The 18,390-nt window shown below is 43.6% G+C and overlaps 1 protein-coding gene across 1 annotated transcript in view; it reads right to left on the bottom strand.

The window, feature by feature from the left end:
* The window catches only part of LOXL2 (lysyl oxidase like 2), a 128,577-nt gene that overhangs the window by 98,706 nt on the left and 11,481 nt on the right, over window positions 1-18,390 (bottom strand). Inside the window, exons 2-3 of the mRNA XM_058194346.1 lie at window positions 13,230-13,615; window positions 11,981-12,156 (exon numbers count right to left, since the gene is read on the bottom strand). Of these exons, the coding sequence (XP_058050329.1) occupies window positions 11,981-12,156; window positions 13,230-13,533 (480 nt within the window). The 5' untranslated portion in view covers window positions 13,534-13,615. The remainder of the gene's footprint in view (window positions 1-11,980; window positions 12,157-13,229; window positions 13,616-18,390) is intronic.

Below are 18,390 nucleotides of genomic sequence, written 5' to 3'. Positions count from 1 at the left end.
TCATTTGTGCGTGAAGGCAAGTGTATTCCAAAAGAACTGAATTTACATTCCTTTCTTCCAGAACTTTCAGAAATAAAAAAAATCCAGACAAATAAACTTCCACTTTATGTATGACTGCGATAAACTGATATGAGAGTTAGAAAATAATGAAGAGCAACAATTAAAACAGAGGTCTTCAAACACAGCAGTTTTAAGGCTCTTGGACTTCAACTCCCAGAATTCCCCAGTAAGCATGACTGACTAGGGCACAGGTCTTCAACCTTGGCCGCTTTAAGACTTGTGGACTTCAACTCCCAGAATTCTCTGGTAGCAAGCTATGCTGGCTGGAGAATTCTGGGAGTTGAAGTGCACAAGTCTTAAAGCTGCTACGTTTGAAGAACTCCGAGTTAAAACAAGGATCAGTTTTTCCATTGAGGGAAGAATCCCAGGGAAGGGTTGTTTTTAATCCACATGCTGATACATATCAGGCATCTGCGGGATCTTGGACAGCTTAGCACTATCTGCTGAGAAAACAACTCTGTCCAGGGCATCACTCCCGAAGCGTGGAAGGAATGAGGTCAATTTAGACCAGGACAAAAACAAAGGAGAAGAACCTCTGTCGCTGGCCAGTTTGGGGGAAAGTATTCTGCAGCTGCACAGTTGCAAAAAAAAAAAAAAATTATTATTATTGCTTCCTTTTCCATGAAAATTCAGCATCATTCCTGAAATTTGGAAACTTGAGATTTTGGGGGGGAAAGTGCAAAGTTAGAGCAACTAAGATGATTAAAGGCCTGGAGACTAAAACTTATGAAGAAGGGCTGCAGGATTTGGGTTTGGTTAGTCTAGAGAACTAAGGGGGCATGGTGGCTCAGTGGCTAACTAAGGTCGGCAGGTCGGCGGTTTGAATCCCTAGCGCTGCATAATGGAGTGAACTCCCGTTGCTTGCCCCAGCTTTTGACAACCTAGCAGTTCACAAGCACGTAAAAAATGCAAGTAGAAAAATAGGGACCACCTTTGGTGGGAAGGTAACAGTGTTCCATGCACCTTTGGCATTTAGTCATGGCGGCCACATGACCACAGAGACGTCTTCGGACAGCGCTGGCTCTTCGACTTTGAAACGGAGATGAGCACCGCCCCCTAGAGTCGGCAACGACTAACACGTATGTGCGAGGGGAACCTTTACCTTTACCTTCTAGAGAAAGGAAGGACTAGGAGGGACATGATAGCAGTATTCCAGTATTTGAGAGGTTACTACAAAGAGGAGGGAGTCAAATTATTCTCCAAAGCACCAGAAAGCAAGACAAGAAGCAATGGATGGAAACTAATCCAGGAGAGAAGAAACTTGGAATTAAAGAGAAACTTCCTAACTGTGTGGACAATTAGCCAGTGGAACAGCTTGCCTTCAGAAGTTGTGGGTGCTTCATCACTGGAGGTTTTTACGAAGAGACTGGAATTGTCTGAAATGGTCTAGGATCCCCTGCTTGGGCAGGGGACTGGACTAGAAGACCTCCGAAGTCCCTTCCAATCTCTAGTCTGATTCAACTACTTGCCTCCACAGAAAAGAGATGTTGGAGATATTCAGATTGCTTAACTGACGTTGGCTGATCTCAAAAAGTCTAAGTTGGGTTGACCTATTTAGATGAGAGACCACCAACAAAGTTCAGAACATCAAGTTAGACAGGGAATTCAATACTTACACACACACACACACACACACACACACACACACACACACACACCAAATACAATCTTGGAAGATTTTTGTACTATTGCCAGGAAAGCTGCATGAAGTCACGCTCAAAGGAGATTTTCTTTATTTTGTATTGACTAATTATTGGGCTAAGAATCCCAATTTTAAACCTGCAATAGTGCTCTGAAGAAATACAAATTTGTATTTGCATTTGTTCGGAGCTACAAATCCAGTCTACTGGAGCTTAATGTTGTAAGCTTAAAGAGAATGACAGGACCAAACTCACCCAGCTGTTTTCATGGCTAATGTGTGGGTGGGGGGGGGGGACTAGAATTCACAGTCTCCTAGTTTCTATCCTGGCACCTTAGCTACAAGGCCAAACTCCTCTCAAATGTATTCAGTTATTTGATGCTATTTTGACAGTCTGTTTTAGCTCATCTAAAGAATTCACATTTTCAAGCTAGCTTTCTGATTTGGCGTGTGTTCGTGTGCAACATGTTTTGCACACGAGTATGTTTCGTTGGACACGGAACCACTGATTGGTTCAAAATTGGGAAAGGAGTCCGGCTAGGCTGTATACTATCACCCTGCCTATTTAACTTATATGCAGAGCACATCATGAGAAAGGCGGGGCTAGATGAATCAAAAATTGGAATTAAGATTGCCGGAAGAAATATCAATAACCTCAGATATGCAGATGATATCACTCTAATGGCAGAAAGCGAAGAGGAACTAAAGAGTCTCTTGATGCAGGTGAAGGAGGAGAGTACAAAAGTTGGCTTGAAACTCAACATTAAGAAAACTAAAATCACAGTTTGTAAAGCACGAGATTTCTACACTAATGTATTAAAGATTGGGAACTCTTTATTAATAGATGTTAAGTTGAATGGTGAATAGATGGTGGAAAAAGTGTAAGACAGAAGAAGGGGAGGGAGAATGTTTAATTCTATTATATATGATTATGATTAATTTTTGTAAATGATTTATTTTGGATATAAATGTGTAATTTTAGGGGTATTATTTGATATATTTCAGGTATAAAGGAATAGGAAGATGGAATATTGTTTAACTTTGGAGGATAGATAGTAAAATTTAGGAATTTGGATTAAATATTATATTTAAGAGATGGATGTAATGTTGTTATATGGCTAATTAGAATTTAATTGTTATAATAGATATATTTTGGATAAGTTATAGGTGTAATTTTAATAATGTTATTTGATATAAGCAAGGTAAAGTGAAGATTTTAATTATTACAATTGATATATTGGATATTTGTAATATTATTTGATGTATATAAATGTCAAAGATGTGAAAAGATGGACTATTGTTTACCCTTGAAGGTTGGACAGAAAAATTTAAGAAATTAAGTTGGAAATATGAACTATTCTTGAGAGACTGCTTAAGGAAGAAAGACATTTCAGAAGAACCCTTGATGAATATTGGAAGATGGAACGTTGTTTTGATATTGATTGATGAAGGTTGGATATTAAAAACTATGTACTTTATTCAAGAACAAACATTAACTCAATTGGAAATTTCTGAGAACTCTAGGAGTGGAATGGTCTGATATATAATGGATTGGAAGAAATGTATTTTCTTTGTTTCTGGAAGGGGAGTTGAGGTTTTAAGGAGTGACTATGGATTATGATTTGTGTTATATTTTATTTTTTGTTGTTAGTTTTATACCCTGTATTCGGTTCTGGGAAGTCCTGGGGGGTGGGGAGGAAGGGAAGGAGGGGATGAGGGTAGAAAATGGATTGATGGTTAATGTACAAAGATGATTGAAGATATATAATTAATGTAAGATCGGAGCTGCCTGGCTACCACTTCAGAATGATGGGAAAGAAGGAAGTAGAAGAGAGAAGGAGGTAGGAAAGAGAAGAGGAGGAAGAGGAAAGGAAGGAAGAGGGATAGAAGAGGGAGAAGAAAGGAGTAGGGAGGAAGGAGGAGAGGATGTAGATAAGAGAGGGGGAGGATGGTTGTGGAAAGTAGAAGAAGGTAGAGAAGGGAAGAGAGTCAAAGGAAGAGGGTGGTGACCGGGCAGGTCCGATTAATTGTATATGATGGTACATTAAATATGTTATTGGATATGAATGTTAAAATAAAACTTAAAAAAAAACAACTAAAATCATGGCATTCGGCCCTCTCAATTCCTGGCAGATAGATGGTGAAGAAATGGAGGTAGTGATAGATTTTATTTTCCTGGGCTCCAAGTTCACTGCAGATGGGGACTGCAGCCAAGAAATTAAAAGACGCTTGTCCTGGGGAGGAAAGCTATGGCAAATCTAGACAGCGTACTAAAGAGCAGAGACATCACCCTGCCAAAAAAAGTGCGTATAGTCAAAGCTATGGTTTTCCCAGTTGCAATATATGGCTGTGAAGGTTGGACCATAAGAAAGGCTGAGCGCCAAAGAATTGAGTCCTTTGAACTCTGGTGCTGGAGAAGACTCCTGCGAGTCCCTTGGACTGCAAGGCGAACAAACAAGTCAGTTCTAGAGAAGATCAACCCTGACTGCTCTTTAGAAGGCCAGATCCTGAAGAGGAAACTCAAATCCTTTGGCCACCTAATGAGAAAGAAGGACTCCCTGGAGAAGAGCCTAATGCTGGGAAAGATTGAGGGCAAAAGAAGAACGGGACAACAGAGAACGAGGTGGCTGGATGGAGTCACTGAAGCAGTCGGTATTAGTTTAAATGGACTCCAGAGGATGGTAGAGGACAGGAAGGCCTGGAGGAACATTGTCCATGGGGTCGCGATGGGTCGGACACGACTTCGCAACTAACAACAACATTTTTCATTTTGCTTTGTAAATAATTGCACCCCATTTGAAAGTGTTCTGGGGAATCTAGAATACGTCAGAGACACTCGTGAACAAACGCATCCTATTCCTCCCATACATTTTTATCCTCTTGCATTAGCAGAATGCTAAAGCCAGAAATAAGCCCAAGGGGGGGAAATAAACAGCAGGCAAGAAAGAATTAAGACATTCTCCTCTGAGCCACAAAGTCCTCTTTGTAAATGTCCATATTATATTACTATTACTCTGAAAGCAGAGTTTACAACACATGTTTGTTAAGCTAGCCAAAGTCGGGGGGGGGAGGGAACCACCCAGTGAAGCACCTAATAAAATCAGGACTATGAACTGAGCGGTAGAGAGTCTCAACTGGGGGATATTTTGTTGCTTGGTTTCCAGGCTACCTCCATAGGAGGTACAAAATTAAGAAAACACGGGTGCAACAGTGTGAGCCAGTCTTCATAATTTAGCCAAGTTCTTCGCTTCTACACAGTCTTCCTACACAAAGCACTTTACTTCTTTCCCATTTTCTCTTCCCCCAGATTTGATGGGTTGGACAACTTAGTTAAGCTAGTTTCAAACAGGGGTGGGCTGCTGGAGGTTCACAGGGGTTCGGGAGAACCTCTAGCTAAGATTCTGCGCAGTTCGGAGAACCCCCAAATCCCACTCCTGGCTGGCCTCGCCTACCTCACTCCTCCCCTTCCAGGCGTCCCCACGCAGCTTGTTTTGGATGCAGGTAAATGCAGGGTGCGCACAGAGGCTCGGAGAGGGCAAAAAATGGGCCTACCGGAAGTTCGGGAAGAGGGCTTCCGGAGCCTTGGGAAGCTGTTTTCGCCCTCCCAGAGGCTCGAGAAAAGCCTCCGGAGCCTGGGGAGGGCAAAGATGCCACGCTTCGCCCCTCGTGATGCAGGAGTCTGACTATTTTATTATTTATTTATTTTATTTGTCAATCATATATAAGATAACAGGTAAAAGTATAAACATAATTTGGATACCTGAAAAGAGTAAGTAAAAAAGGAATATTAGGACTGGGACGGTAGGCACGCGGGTGCACTTATGCACGCCCCCTTACAGACCTCTTGGGAATGGGGTGAGGTCAACAGTAGACAGTCTTAGGTTAAAGTTTTCGGGGGTTTGGGATGAGACTACAGAGTCAGGTAGTGCATTCCAGGCATTAACAACTCTGTTATTGAAGTCATATTTTCTACAATTGAGTTTGGAGCGGTTTACCTTGAGTTTGTATCTATTCTGTGCTCGTGTATTGTTGTGGTTGAAGCGGAAGTAGTCATTGGCAGGTAGGACATTGTGGTAAATAATTTTATGTACTATGCTTAGGTCAGACTGAAGTCTGCGTAGTTCTAAGTTGTCTAAGCCCAAAATTTGGAGTCTGGTGGCATAAGGTATAAAAGTATAAGGCCACACCCACCATGGCCACACCCACCCAGCAACCAGGCAAAGAACCCCTTGCTATAATTTTTGAAGCCTACTTCTGGTTTCAACTAATTTAATCGTCAGTCAGGGAAAGGATGGCCTCGAATTAACTCAATACACTTTGAACCTTTTACAAAGGGACAGCAGAGGCAGAGCAACTGGTGGAGAGTGATTCATGGTTGAAATATCCTTGAGTGAGTTACCCTCTGTTTAGAGTCTAGACTGTTCCAAGTTACACACACAAACACACACACACCAGATTTTGCTCTGAGAATTAAAATCTGACCCTGGAAAAACTGATGACTGCAAAAACTATCCCAAATATTCAGTGTCTCCTTTTCCAGGCGCTGAGCTATCCTTATTAAGACAACTGCTGGAATTGCAAAGGAAGAAAAGCTCATTCAAGAGAAGGTACCCCGCATTCTATCTCTACTTGCTGGTGATGTGTTGTTGTTTTTTAAATGCCGGAACTCAAAAGATGCGCTTTGGAAACTCAGAGCATAGACAGTAGCACATATCTTGAGTGGTTATTTTTTTTTCTGTGAACCTTATACGTAGTCCTTTTCTGAGCAGAATGAATGCCGCTAAACTGAGTTGAACAGATGGAAACCTATCAAGGAGTGATCCAACCTAGAAGTAAGGAGAAATTTCCTAACAGTGAGAACGATTGATCAGTGGAACAGCTTGTCTTCTGGAGTTGTGAGTGCTCCATCACTGGAGGTTTTTAAGAAGGACTTTGGACCATTGGTGGGATTTAAATAATTTAACAACCAGTTCGCCCAGGGTCAACTTGGCTGTCATGGGAGGCGTGGCCCAACCTGACCCTGGGCGAACTGGTTGTTAAATTACACCCCCCCACACCTCTGCGTGCACTATCAAAATGGATCCTGGGCACTGCGCTCTACTGCAATGGAGAAACGGGCAAGAGAGCACCCAGCATGAGGGAAGGAGGAGAAGCAGCGAGAAGAAAGAGAGAAGGCGGCCTTCTCCTTCCCTTGCGCCAGCTGCTCTGTTGCCCATTTCTCCATTGCAGCAGCACCCAGGATCCATTTTGATAGTGGCGAGGGTGGGTGTCTAATTGTTCTGTCTCCTTCCCCACCTCGGAGTAATGAGCTGGCCTTCAACCAGTGGATTCACGGCTCTTATCAGTCCTGGCAGAGAAATCGCAGCTGCTTGCCAAAGTTCAAACAAATGACTCGCAGAATAAGACTTCAGCTCTCTTTGAAACGGTTCAGCTAATCTTTTGCTCCCCGTGGAGTGCGAACAGTCCCAAATCTTCTTATATATCCTGTGGGGTGGGGCTCCAGCCCCACCCTTCCCTTTGATGATGACGCCTCTCTAATCTTCTGAAGCGCGGGTTAATCCAAGCTTGATGATGATGATGATGATGATTATCTGGGTCTGAAGGCATAGCCTGAGGAAGGGAGGAATCAGGGAATGACGGCCTCATTACGTCCTCCGACTAGACTGGTTCTGGCTCCTGGAGCCGGCCCAAAGGCATCGGTGCTCCCGAGGTAAGCCTTACCGGCTCTTCCCCCTCATTCTCGGAGTCACTTTTGGGCATGGGGCCAGGTTCAGGGGCTGGAGTTACAACACTAATTTAACAACCGCTTCACATGAATCGGTGCGAACCGGCTGAATCCCACCACTGGACAACCATTTGAGGTTTGAGAATTTGCATTGCTTGAGATGGCTAGAAGACCTCCAATTCTGTTATTCTGCTGTTGAACTGAATCAAATTGAATCACAGGTCTGGAAGGGAACTTGGAAGTCTTCTAATCCAACCCGCTGGTGCAAGGTAGGAATCCTTATATCATCCTGGATCTTTCACATTCCTGGATGCTGATTGGGTAACCTTTCAGGCAATCACAAAACAGGTTTCTTCCATCTGACCATGAAGCTATAGAGAATCTGATTTGATCGCCCTTTTGGGGTCATTAGGGAGATATAACCACCTCAACCAGAGCTGTTTCAAGCTTTTTAAAAAAGATGGCGACGTCAAGAAATTTGACAATAAATTATCATTGTTGTTATTTTTGTTATCTTCTAATGGAAGAGCAACATTGTCGCTGGAGTCATCACAGCAAAATTTATTTTCATAAGGAAACCCTGCAAGTTGCAGAAGATTTAATGATGTACATTTATGGGAAGAGAAATATTGACATAATTTTTGCTTTCACTAGATTCTAGGTGCCACCTGATTTGATTATTATTGTTAAAGGTAAAGGTTCCCTTCGCACATACATGCTAGTCATTGCTGACTCTAGGGGGTGGTGCTCATCTCCATTTCAAAGCCGAAGAGCCAGAGCTGTCCGAAGACGTCTACGTAGTCATGTGGCTGGCATGACTCAACGCCAAAGGTGCACGGAACGCTGTTACCTTCCCACCAAAAGTGGTCCCTATTTTTTCTACTTGCATTTTTACGTGCTTTCGAAACTGCTAGGTTGGAAGAAGCTGGGACAAATAATGGGAGCTCACCCCGTTACACGGCAGCACTAGGGATTCGAACCGCTGAGCTGCCGAACTTTCAATTGACAAGCTCAACGTCCTAGCCCCTGAGCCACCGCGTCCCCTCTTATTATTGTTATTTAAAGTTAATTTTTTAAAAAACCAGTAATGAGTTTACTGTAGAGCACTAGCCCCTACTATCCCTTTTATTTACAAGAAAGTTTCTGTACCCAATAGGTATTCCTAGAAATTCATTAAATATAAGGGATGTCTCCAATCTCATATTTTCCTAAAAATATGCCCACCTTTCCAGAAAAGAAGGCATAGTATGGGGGCACACAGTGTTCCAAATGTGTTTACTTGTCCCCAACGGATGCCTTAATTAATGTGATGAATTAAGAATGCATTAATTAATGCATTAATTAACATAATTAATTACAGGTGGCCCTCAACTTACAACCGTGTATTTAGCAACTGTCAACTCTGAAGCTGATTGGGGACATTTTTGAGTGTGGCCACAAAGGAGATGAAGGATAGGGAGGGGGAATAGAGACAGCTGGGGTTTTGTAGTCAAAACAAAATAGTTTTTCCTGGGAACCAAGGCTGTGCCAACACAGGTGGCTGAAGAGAGGGGGAGTAAAGTTTCCAAGCAACTGGACAGCACCCTGATTGGACCACGTGACTGATTGTTTGGGGAAAGGGGAAAACTTTGAATTAGGTGAAAACCGCGGGAACCTTTAGAGTCGGTTTTCACCAGTCTGTGCCAATATGATACCTTCAAATAAAACTGTTCTTTGAGGAATCTACCTACCTCGGAGTGCTGTTTGCTATGGGTTTGTTACGTGGAACGCTGATAGCAATTGCTAGACGTTACGACAGCATTGAGAAAAGTGACTTCTGGTCGTTCTCGCACTTACAATCTTTGCAGCATTGATCAACGTTTGGGCCCTTGGCAACTGGCATGTATTTATAGTAGGATCCTACTATAGGCAATCAAAGTTTCTGTACCTTCTCAGGCAAACCAAGTAGATGGGGGAAGCTGGATTCGCTTAAACACCCTGGCAAAAAGAGATCCTAAAGTCAGGTGCAAATGTCAGGTAAACAACCACCTGGCTTAGGAATGGAAAAAAAATTTTGGGTCCCAATTGGGTTTCAAAATCGAGAAGCACCTGTATATTTTGTATTTTAGATGTTTTTAACAGTTTCAGCTGTTTTATAGCTCTAGAATCGTAAGCTGCCCAGACAGAGGGCAGCTGTAGAAATCGAATGAATGAATGAATGAATGAATGAATGAACGAACAAGTCCAGTGTTTAGAAAAGCAGGCCAATCTCTTGTATTTTACTTAGGAATGTAAGTCTCACTATGAACAGCAAGGCCTACTCCTAAGAAGTAGGCTCAACAGGCTAATGCAGTCTGTTATTAACACAGCTGCCTGCAATTACAATTACTGCAGGTTTGAGTCCCACCAGGCCCAAGGTTGACTCAGCCTTCCATCCTTTATAAGGTAGGTAAAATGAGGACCCAGATTGTTGGGGGGGCAATACAAGTTGACTTTGTATATAATATACAAATGGATGAAGACTATTGCCTTACACAATGTAAGCCGCCCTGAGTCTTTGGAGAAGGGCGGGATATAAATTCAAATAAAATAAATAAATAAATAAATAAATCATATATATAAGGTTCAACATTGCAATGCTAACATCCCCAAGAAAAGTAAGAAGGTCCTATTTGAATACTTGGCAAACTTCCACAGAAGGGATACAGTGCGATCTCTATTTAGCCCACCCCCCAACATATTCTGCATTCTTCCATGATTATTTCAGGGCTGCCATAAAAAGAAGCTGGGCTTTTCCTGTTGCCCGATCAAGGGAGCTAATCCTACTTATCTGCTTTAGAAAATGGCAATGGTTTCAAGAATTCCTCTTACGGAGAGATTTGATCCCTCTAAGGAAGGTGGAAGGCAGAGACTCCACACCAGTCAATATCTTTGACCTGGCACTACATCCATCAAACGTCAGATCGCAAAAGATGTGGATTAAGTGACGGGAGTAAGCATCAGGGTCAAAAATTAATAACTTTAAAAATTAAATTCTCTGTAGCACAAGTCTGGTACTGAATTTAATTTAACCAGGACCCCATTTATGAATTATAGTTATGCAGATAAGACTTAGAAGACATCCAAAGTTTGGGTTTAGTTCAGTGGTGGGTTTCAATTTTTTTTTACTACCGGTTCTGTGGGTGTAGCTTAGTGGGCGTGGCATGGCTTGGTGGGCGTGGCTTGGTGGGCGTGGTATTATTATTATTATTATTATTTATTTGATTTTTATACCGCCCTTCTCCCGAAGGACTCAGGGCGGTGTACAGGCAGAATAAAACAAACAATACAAAATACAATTAAAACGGAATTTAAAAAACTTATTTAAATTAGCCTGAAAATTTAAAAATTTACCATACGCTAAAAAACCCCATTTAAAATTAATAAAATTTAACATTTAAAATTCAATTTAAGCCAGCCCCGCGCGGATAAAAAGGTGTGTCTTCAGTTCGCGGCGGAAAGTCCGAAGGTCAGGTATTTGGCGTAAACCTGGGGGAAGTTCGTTCCAGAGTGTGGGAGCCCCCACAGAGAAGGCCCTTCCCCTGGGGGCCGCCAGCCGACATTGTTTGGCGGACGGCACCCTGAGAAGTCCCTCTCTGTGAGAGCGTACGGGTCGGTGGGAGGCATGTGGTAACAGCAGGCGGTCCCGTAAGTACCCAGGCCCTAAGCCATGGAGCGCTTTAAAGGTCGTAACCAACACCTTAAAGTGCACTCGAAAGGCCACAGGTAGCCAGTGCAGTCTGCGCAGGAGCGGTGTTACATGGGAGCTACGCTTAGCTCCCTCTATCACCCGCGCAGCTGCATTCTGGACTAACTGAAGCCTCCGAGTGCACTTCAGGGGGAGCCCCATGTAGAGAGCATTACAATAATCCAAGCGAGAGGTAATGAGCGCATGAGTGACTGTGCACAAGGCATCCCGATCAAGGAAGGGGCGCAACTGCCGAACCAGGCGAACCTGGTGGAAGGCCCTCCTGGAGACGGCCGTCAAATGATCTTCAAGCGACAGCCGATCATCCAGGAGGACACCCAAGTTGCGCACCAAGTTGTGGTAGGGGAGGATACTGCAAAATCTCCATTCCCTCCCCAATCCAGGGGAAGGTTACTGCAAAATCTCCATTCCCTCCCCAATCCAGGGGAAGGTTACTGCAAAATCCCCATTTCCTCCCAATCAGCTGGGGCTTAGGAGGCAGAGAATAGATGGGGGCAGGGCCAGTCAGAATTTTTTACTACCAGTTCTCCGAATTAAGCAACCCACAGGCCACATCCAGCCCTCCGGCCTTGAGTTTGACACTCCTACCCTAACCCAGGAAAACTCCATGGATATATCTAGGTACTCACCAGGGATCAAACTTCCTTGGAGTGAGATTCAAGTTTGTGTGTGTGCAAAAGATAGACAGTCCCAATGAAGGTACCGAAAAGCTTTTTACCTCAATGCAGCTGCCAGAATTGGCCAATCGCACTGGATGGAGAAGTTGCGGGTTTCAGCAAAGGTGCCAACGAGCCAACGCTAAACTCTCGTTACTCCCAACTTTGCTTACCTCTATTTGATTGAGCAGAGGGTCCTCAAATTTGAAGCCCGGGATCCTCTTTTCGCTGCAGACCACGCTCACATCCTCGGTGTGCTTGCAATCCGACACACCCCATCCGTTGGAGGTACATTGGGCTATTGATGTCTCTCTGCCAGTGCAGTAGAGGTTGTCCAACCAGATGGGGCCTACAGAGAAAGAATAGAATAGAATAGAATAGAATAGAATAGAATAGAATAGAATAGAATAGAATAGAATAGAATATTTTTATTTATAGACCGCCCTTCTCCCAAAGGACTCAGGGGGGTGTACAGCCACGAATAAAATACAGAAAGAAAACAACAATACAAAACTAAAAACAACCCTTAAAAAACCTAAGAGCAAAGGTCTCTTTTAAGAGGTCCACTTTCCACTTTGTAGAGCAGAAAGAATTTCATAAGACTGAGCTCTGCAGCCAACTACAGTAGTGGCCAAAATTGTGGAAACCTTTTGGGAAAAGTGTATTTTCTAAAACTAGCTAATAACACCACTCCTTTTTGTGGGGGAAGTAATAGTACCATAAAACTGTATATCAGTGGTAGTCAACCTGGTCCCTACCACCCACTAGTGGGTGTTCCAGCCTTCATGGTGGGCGGTAGGGGTTTTGTCCGATACTGAAACACTTTCCTTTTTTTTTCATTTAATTGACTTTTTAAAAAAAATTCATAGCATTATTTAAAAACATTTTCATTAGGTTTTCATAAATTTCCCTGTGACAATTTAAATTTCTGAAAATATACTATTTGTATCGCCCGCGCGTAAGTTTAGTTCACTTTACGGAAGTGAAACTAAATGGCGCTATAGTGCGACCACAAACAAAAGAGCCTCGTCCCAGAATAGCTTGCGCATCTCCCCCCACACCACCCAGCTGTAACAGACAAGCAGAGCTGGTAGCCAGTGCCGCCCACCAACCCAATCCACGATGCGTGAGAGGCATGCGCAGACGATGATACACAGCACATTACTGTGGAACCAGTGGGCGGTTAGAAAGTTTTACTACTAACAGAGATACAAAAGTGGGCAGTAGGTATAAAAAGGTTGGCTACCCCTGCTGTATATCAATGGAAAGATAATCTGATCAAGAATGTAATGCGATAACTTTTATGAAGGATTTGCTATTAGAATAGCAGTTACAGGATAAAGAAGAAAAGTGAAACACGTAGGAAAAAAATGAGACATACAAAAATTATCAGCATAGAAAAAACATTGTTCGGCATCTCACCTTCTCCTTTGCCATATCTGGAGCCAGGGAACCAGGATGTGGCTTCCACGTACCCCAGTTGCCTGCAGAACACATTGGCTGAGTGGATGGAGAAATCGTCATCACAAATGGTGCCCCATTGGCCGTTATAGTAGACTTCCGCTCGCCCTTCGTTGTGCTTCCTCTTGTCTCCTGCCAACCGGACCTGAATAGAAGGCTCAGTGCTGGGTTGAGAAGCTTGTTGATCCTGGGCAAGGATCAGGTGGTGGTCCAGGCACACAAAGAAGAAGAAAAGGATCAGATGGCAGTTTGGGAACATTGCCATTGAGGATGTAAAGGAGATTTGGAGAAATTTGGAGACAAGTCTTAAGTTCGATCAGAGATCGGAAGGTAGTCTGGCCGGTTTGCTGGAAGGAAAGAAATGAAGGAAATACTTGAGAAATAAGAGCCACGGTGGCACAGTGGTTAGAGTGCAGTACTGCAGGCTACTTCTGCTGACTGCCGGCTGCCTGCAATTTGGCAGTTCAAATCCCACCAGGCTCAAGGTTGACTCAGTCTTCCATCCTTCCGAGGTGGGTAAAATGAGGACCCAGATTGTTGGGGACAAGAGGCTGGCTCTGTAAACCGCTTAGAGAGGGCTGGAAAGCACTGTGAAATGGTATATAAGTCCAAGTGCAATTGCTATCCTTCTATCCTTCTTTCCTACTTCCTTCCTTTGTTCCTCCCTCTCTCTCTTATTCACTTTCTCATTCTTCTTTCTGCTGGCACAGTGATTAGAATGCAGTGTTGCAGGCTAACTCTGCCCATTGTCAGGAGTTCGATCCTGACTGGCTTAAGGTTGACTCAGCCTTCCATCCTTCCTAGGTCGGTAAAATGAGGACCCAGATTGGCAATATGCTGACTCTGTAAACCGCTTAGAGAAGGCTGTAAAGCACCATGAAGCGGTATATAAATCTAAGTGCTATTTCTATTGCTATTGCTATTGGCTTCCTTCCTTCCTTCCTTCCTTCCTTCCTTCCTTCCTTCCTTCCTTCTTTCTTTCCTTCCTTCCTTCCTTCCTTCTTTCCCTCCCTCCCTCCTCCCTCCTGTGATTAGAATGCAGTATTGCAGGCTGACTGCCTACAGCCGGGGGTTCGATTCACATCTGCTCAGAGTTGACTCAACCTGCCATCCTTCTGAGGGTGCTAAAATGAGGACCCAGATTCGCAATATGCTGACTCTGTAAACCACTTAGAGAGGGCTGTAAAGCACCGTGAAGCGGTATATAAGTCGGAGGCTGCAGCTAGTCCAGAATGCAGCTGCATGGGTAATAGTGGGAGCAACTCGTTGCTCCCATGTAACACCAATCCTGCGCGGCTTGCACTGGCTTCCTGTGGTCTTTCGGGTGCGCTTTAAGATTTTGGTTACCACCTTCAAAGCGCTCCATGGCTTAGGGCCCGGATACTTACGGGACCGCCTGCTGTTACCGCATGCCTCCCACCGACCCGTACGCTCTCACAGAGAGGGTCTTCTCAGGGTGCCGTCCGCCAAACAATGTCGGCTGGCGGCCCCCAGGGGAAGGGCCTTCTCTGTGGGAGCTCCTACGCTCTGGAACGAACTTCCTCCTGGCCTACGTCAAGTGCCTGATCTTCGGACCTTTCGCCGTGAGCTGAAAACGCATTTATTTATTCAAGCGGGACTGACATAATATTTTAAATATTTTAAATATTTTAAATTTTAACTGGGGTTTTATTATTATATGGTTTATAATTTTAAATTTTAAATTCTTAAATGTGGCCATTTTTTCTAATATGCTCGGTTTTAAATTGTCGTTTTAATTGTACATTTTTGTGTTTTTTATCTTTTGGCTGTACACCGCCCTGAGTCCTTTGGGAGAAGGGCGGTATAAAAATTTAATAAATAAATAAAAATAAATAAATAAGTGCTATTGCTATTGCTCGATGCTTAGGGGTATATAAACATTTGCTTTGGAGATCCAGCTGAAAGGGGATTTGATAGAAACCCAAATGGATTCCGAATCAAATGACAGATGAGGTGGATTTGATTGTCCAGATCAGATTGGAGGCTTCCAAACTGATTTGGAGAAGTGTAGCAAAATGATTCCTTTTCAATTGTAGAATTTAATCCTTAAATGCTACCCAGAGTCTCCTAGGTGTGAGTTGGGCAGCTATATAACTGTTTAATAAACAAACAAAGAGACAATTGCCTTCAAATCTGATGGATTTGCTAAACAGAATCAGGAATCCATATAGGGATGGGGTGGAAATCAGAAATGATGTTTGGTAGCAGTTTATGGCTGATTTTCACATGCTTCCACTGGCTTTTCCATTACAGATAGTCCTTGACTTATAACAGTTCATTTAGTGATGGTTCGAAGTTGCAACGACACTGGGAAAAAATGACTCTTGTTTTTCACCCTTACGACCATTGTAGCAATCCCATAGCCATGTGATCAAAATTCAGATGCTTAGCAACTGACTCATATTTATGACGGTCGCTGTGTCCTGGGGTCATGCGATCCCCTTTTGGGACCTTCTGACAAGCAAAGTAACTAACGTAGCAGCTGCAGTGATTCACTTAACAACTCTGGCATGAAAGGTCATAAAACGGGGCAAAACTCACTTAGCAACTGTCTCGTTTAGCAACAGAAATTTTGGGCTCAATTGTGGTCGTAAGTTGAGGATGACCTGTATCACCATTATTTGCCATTACCAACTTTTGCAGCAAGTAATGACAAACCAACAGCTATGGCCCAGAGACTGTGGGTATTATAAAGCATTGGTTTTATGGCTCAAGTAACACCCTGAACTGCTATATTATTCTTACAAATAGCAATAGCATTTAGGGAAGGAAGGAAGGAAGGAAGGAAGGAAGGAAGGAAGGAAGGAAGGAAGGAAGGAAGGAAGGAAGATAGATAGATAGATAGATAGATAGATAGATAGATAGATAGATAGATAGCAATAACACTTAGACTTATATGCCACTTCATAGTGTTTTACAGCCCCCTCTAAGCGGTTTACAGAGTCAGTCTATTGCCCTCCAAAATCTGGGTCCTCATTTTACTGACCTCGGAAGGATGGAAGGCTGTGTCAATCTTGAACCAGTCAGACTCAAACTGCTGGCAGTGAGAAGTGAGTTAGCCTGCAATACTGCATTTTAACCACTGGGCCACCATAGCTCAAATGCAATTCATCTTGGAAAGAAATACTATCTTTTCATCTGCTGGATGAAAAGCAGAATAATTTCTTCCACCTGCCCCTATTCCCTATAGAAAGAGATACAAAACTGCAACTTCTGCATGTTTATTTTTATGCTAAATGCAGCATGAGCTTTGGCTGTATCAGGTGTGGCAGATGGCTAAGAGAATTATTTTGAGAAATTGGAAGAGTATTCCTATTATTCCGGATATGAAGGATTATCGTATTTTTCAGAGTATAGACACACCTTTTTCCCCCCAAAAAAGAGGGTGAAAATCTGGGTGCGTCTCCTACTCTGAATGTAGCCCCACCCAGCCTCTGAAACAGAGGTTTCAGTGGCTGAAAGAAGCCTCAGAGCTTCAGAAAAAAAGCCTCTGAAACGGAGGTTTCAGAGGCTGAAAAAAAGCCTCTGAAATGGAGGTTTCAGCGGCTGAAAAAACCCTCTGAGCTTCAGAAAAAAGCCTCTGAAACAGAGGTTTTAGAGGCAGGAAAAATGCCTCTGAAACGGAGGTTTTAGCAGCTGAAAAAAGCCTCCGAGCTTCAGAAAAAAAGCCTCTGAAACAGAGGTTTCAAAGGCTGAAAAAGTAAGGTGCAGAGTTCACAACCAACAAACCTGTTGCTAAAATTCACCTATGGGAACAGCTGATGGGGGGGTATTCCGGGAGGCCGATCCACCCGCTAATCAGTTTTTTTCTTATTTTCCTCCCCAAAAACTAAGGTGCATCTTGTACTCTGGTGCGTCTTATCGTCCAAAAAATACGGTACCATCAGTAGATGTGTCATTTATCCATTTTTGAAAAGGGATTTTTTTTTCTCCCCCCTCCCCGCCCCCCGCCCCGCAATTCAAAAAAATGATGCAGCGACGTGTTTCCTTTTGGCCTATTCAATATACAATAAGCCAAAAGCTGTTATTGCACCTGGCTGGGCAGTGAGATAGCTTTTAGAAGGGCAAACCGGGTGCTGCCCTTTTTAACCTCTGCTCTCTCTGCAAACTTCTTTAACCCGTGTCTGGGATTCTTTGTTCCTTCTTGTCTGTTTTCCTGTGAGTCATGCTTTCTATAGAAGAAGAGCGAAAGGCCAGATCTTGTGCGGGGAGAGTAACACAGGCTCTGTTTACGGTAAAGATTTCCCCTTCTCCAAATATGTCCCCCTCTGCTCTGTCACAATGCATATTTCCATTACTGCACGTCTGGTTTTTTAACCATACTTAATGCAAACAAAAGGTCCAGCAGAATCTGCTCTCTGCTTCCACTTGTAGAGAAAGCAATTTAGCAGACGGTTCTTTGTAGCCCCTCTAAGTCAGCCAACAAGTTGACGGATGTTCGAGACTGGCTGTCAAAACCGCATTGCTCCTTTCCCAAGTCAGCGGGGAAGCATTTAAGGCGAGAGAATCAAAAATGTGAGCTAGAACTCCACCAATCCCCACAGAGCTGCTCCTTGTGTCATTCTCCCTGCAAGCTGCACATGCAGCAGTCTGGAAAGCCACGTGTGTGGAAAGGCTTCCATGGGAAGGGAAGCCAAGAAGCAGCTCAAGAAGCCCACCACTTCTAATTTCCTAGAACAGCATAACTTTTCCTGGCCTTGTCAGCGTGCAAAACATAGCAACTGATGTGCTCTGCTTTCACTTCCAGGAAAGACAAATTTCCCAAATTGAGCATCAGTTGTGACATGGACGGACGGACGGGGGGCGGGGGGGGGGGAAGAGGGTCACAGAGAGAAAGGAAGAAAGGCTAGGGGTGGGGTTTTTTTTGGGCTAAGCATTACTTTATTTAGATTTTATTGTCATGGTCAATTTCTTTAAATTAATCAACAATCATAAGAGCAAGAATAAATGTTCCCCTCGCATGTATGTGCCAGTTGTTCCTGACTCTAGGGGGCGGTGCTCATCTCCGTTTCAAAGCCGAAGAGCCAGCGCTGTCCAAAGACGTCTCCGTAGTCATGTGGCCGGCATGACTCAACGCCAAAGGTGCATGGAACGCAGTTTC

Source organism: Ahaetulla prasina, chromosome 9 (genome assembly GCF_028640845.1).
Source record: "Ahaetulla prasina isolate Xishuangbanna chromosome 9, ASM2864084v1, whole genome shotgun sequence".
NCBI lineage: Eukaryota > Metazoa > Chordata > Lepidosauria > Squamata > Colubridae > Ahaetulla > Ahaetulla prasina.
The sequence above is the reverse complement of the archived record's forward strand: the minus strand, read 5'-3'. Positions and strand labels throughout refer to the sequence as shown.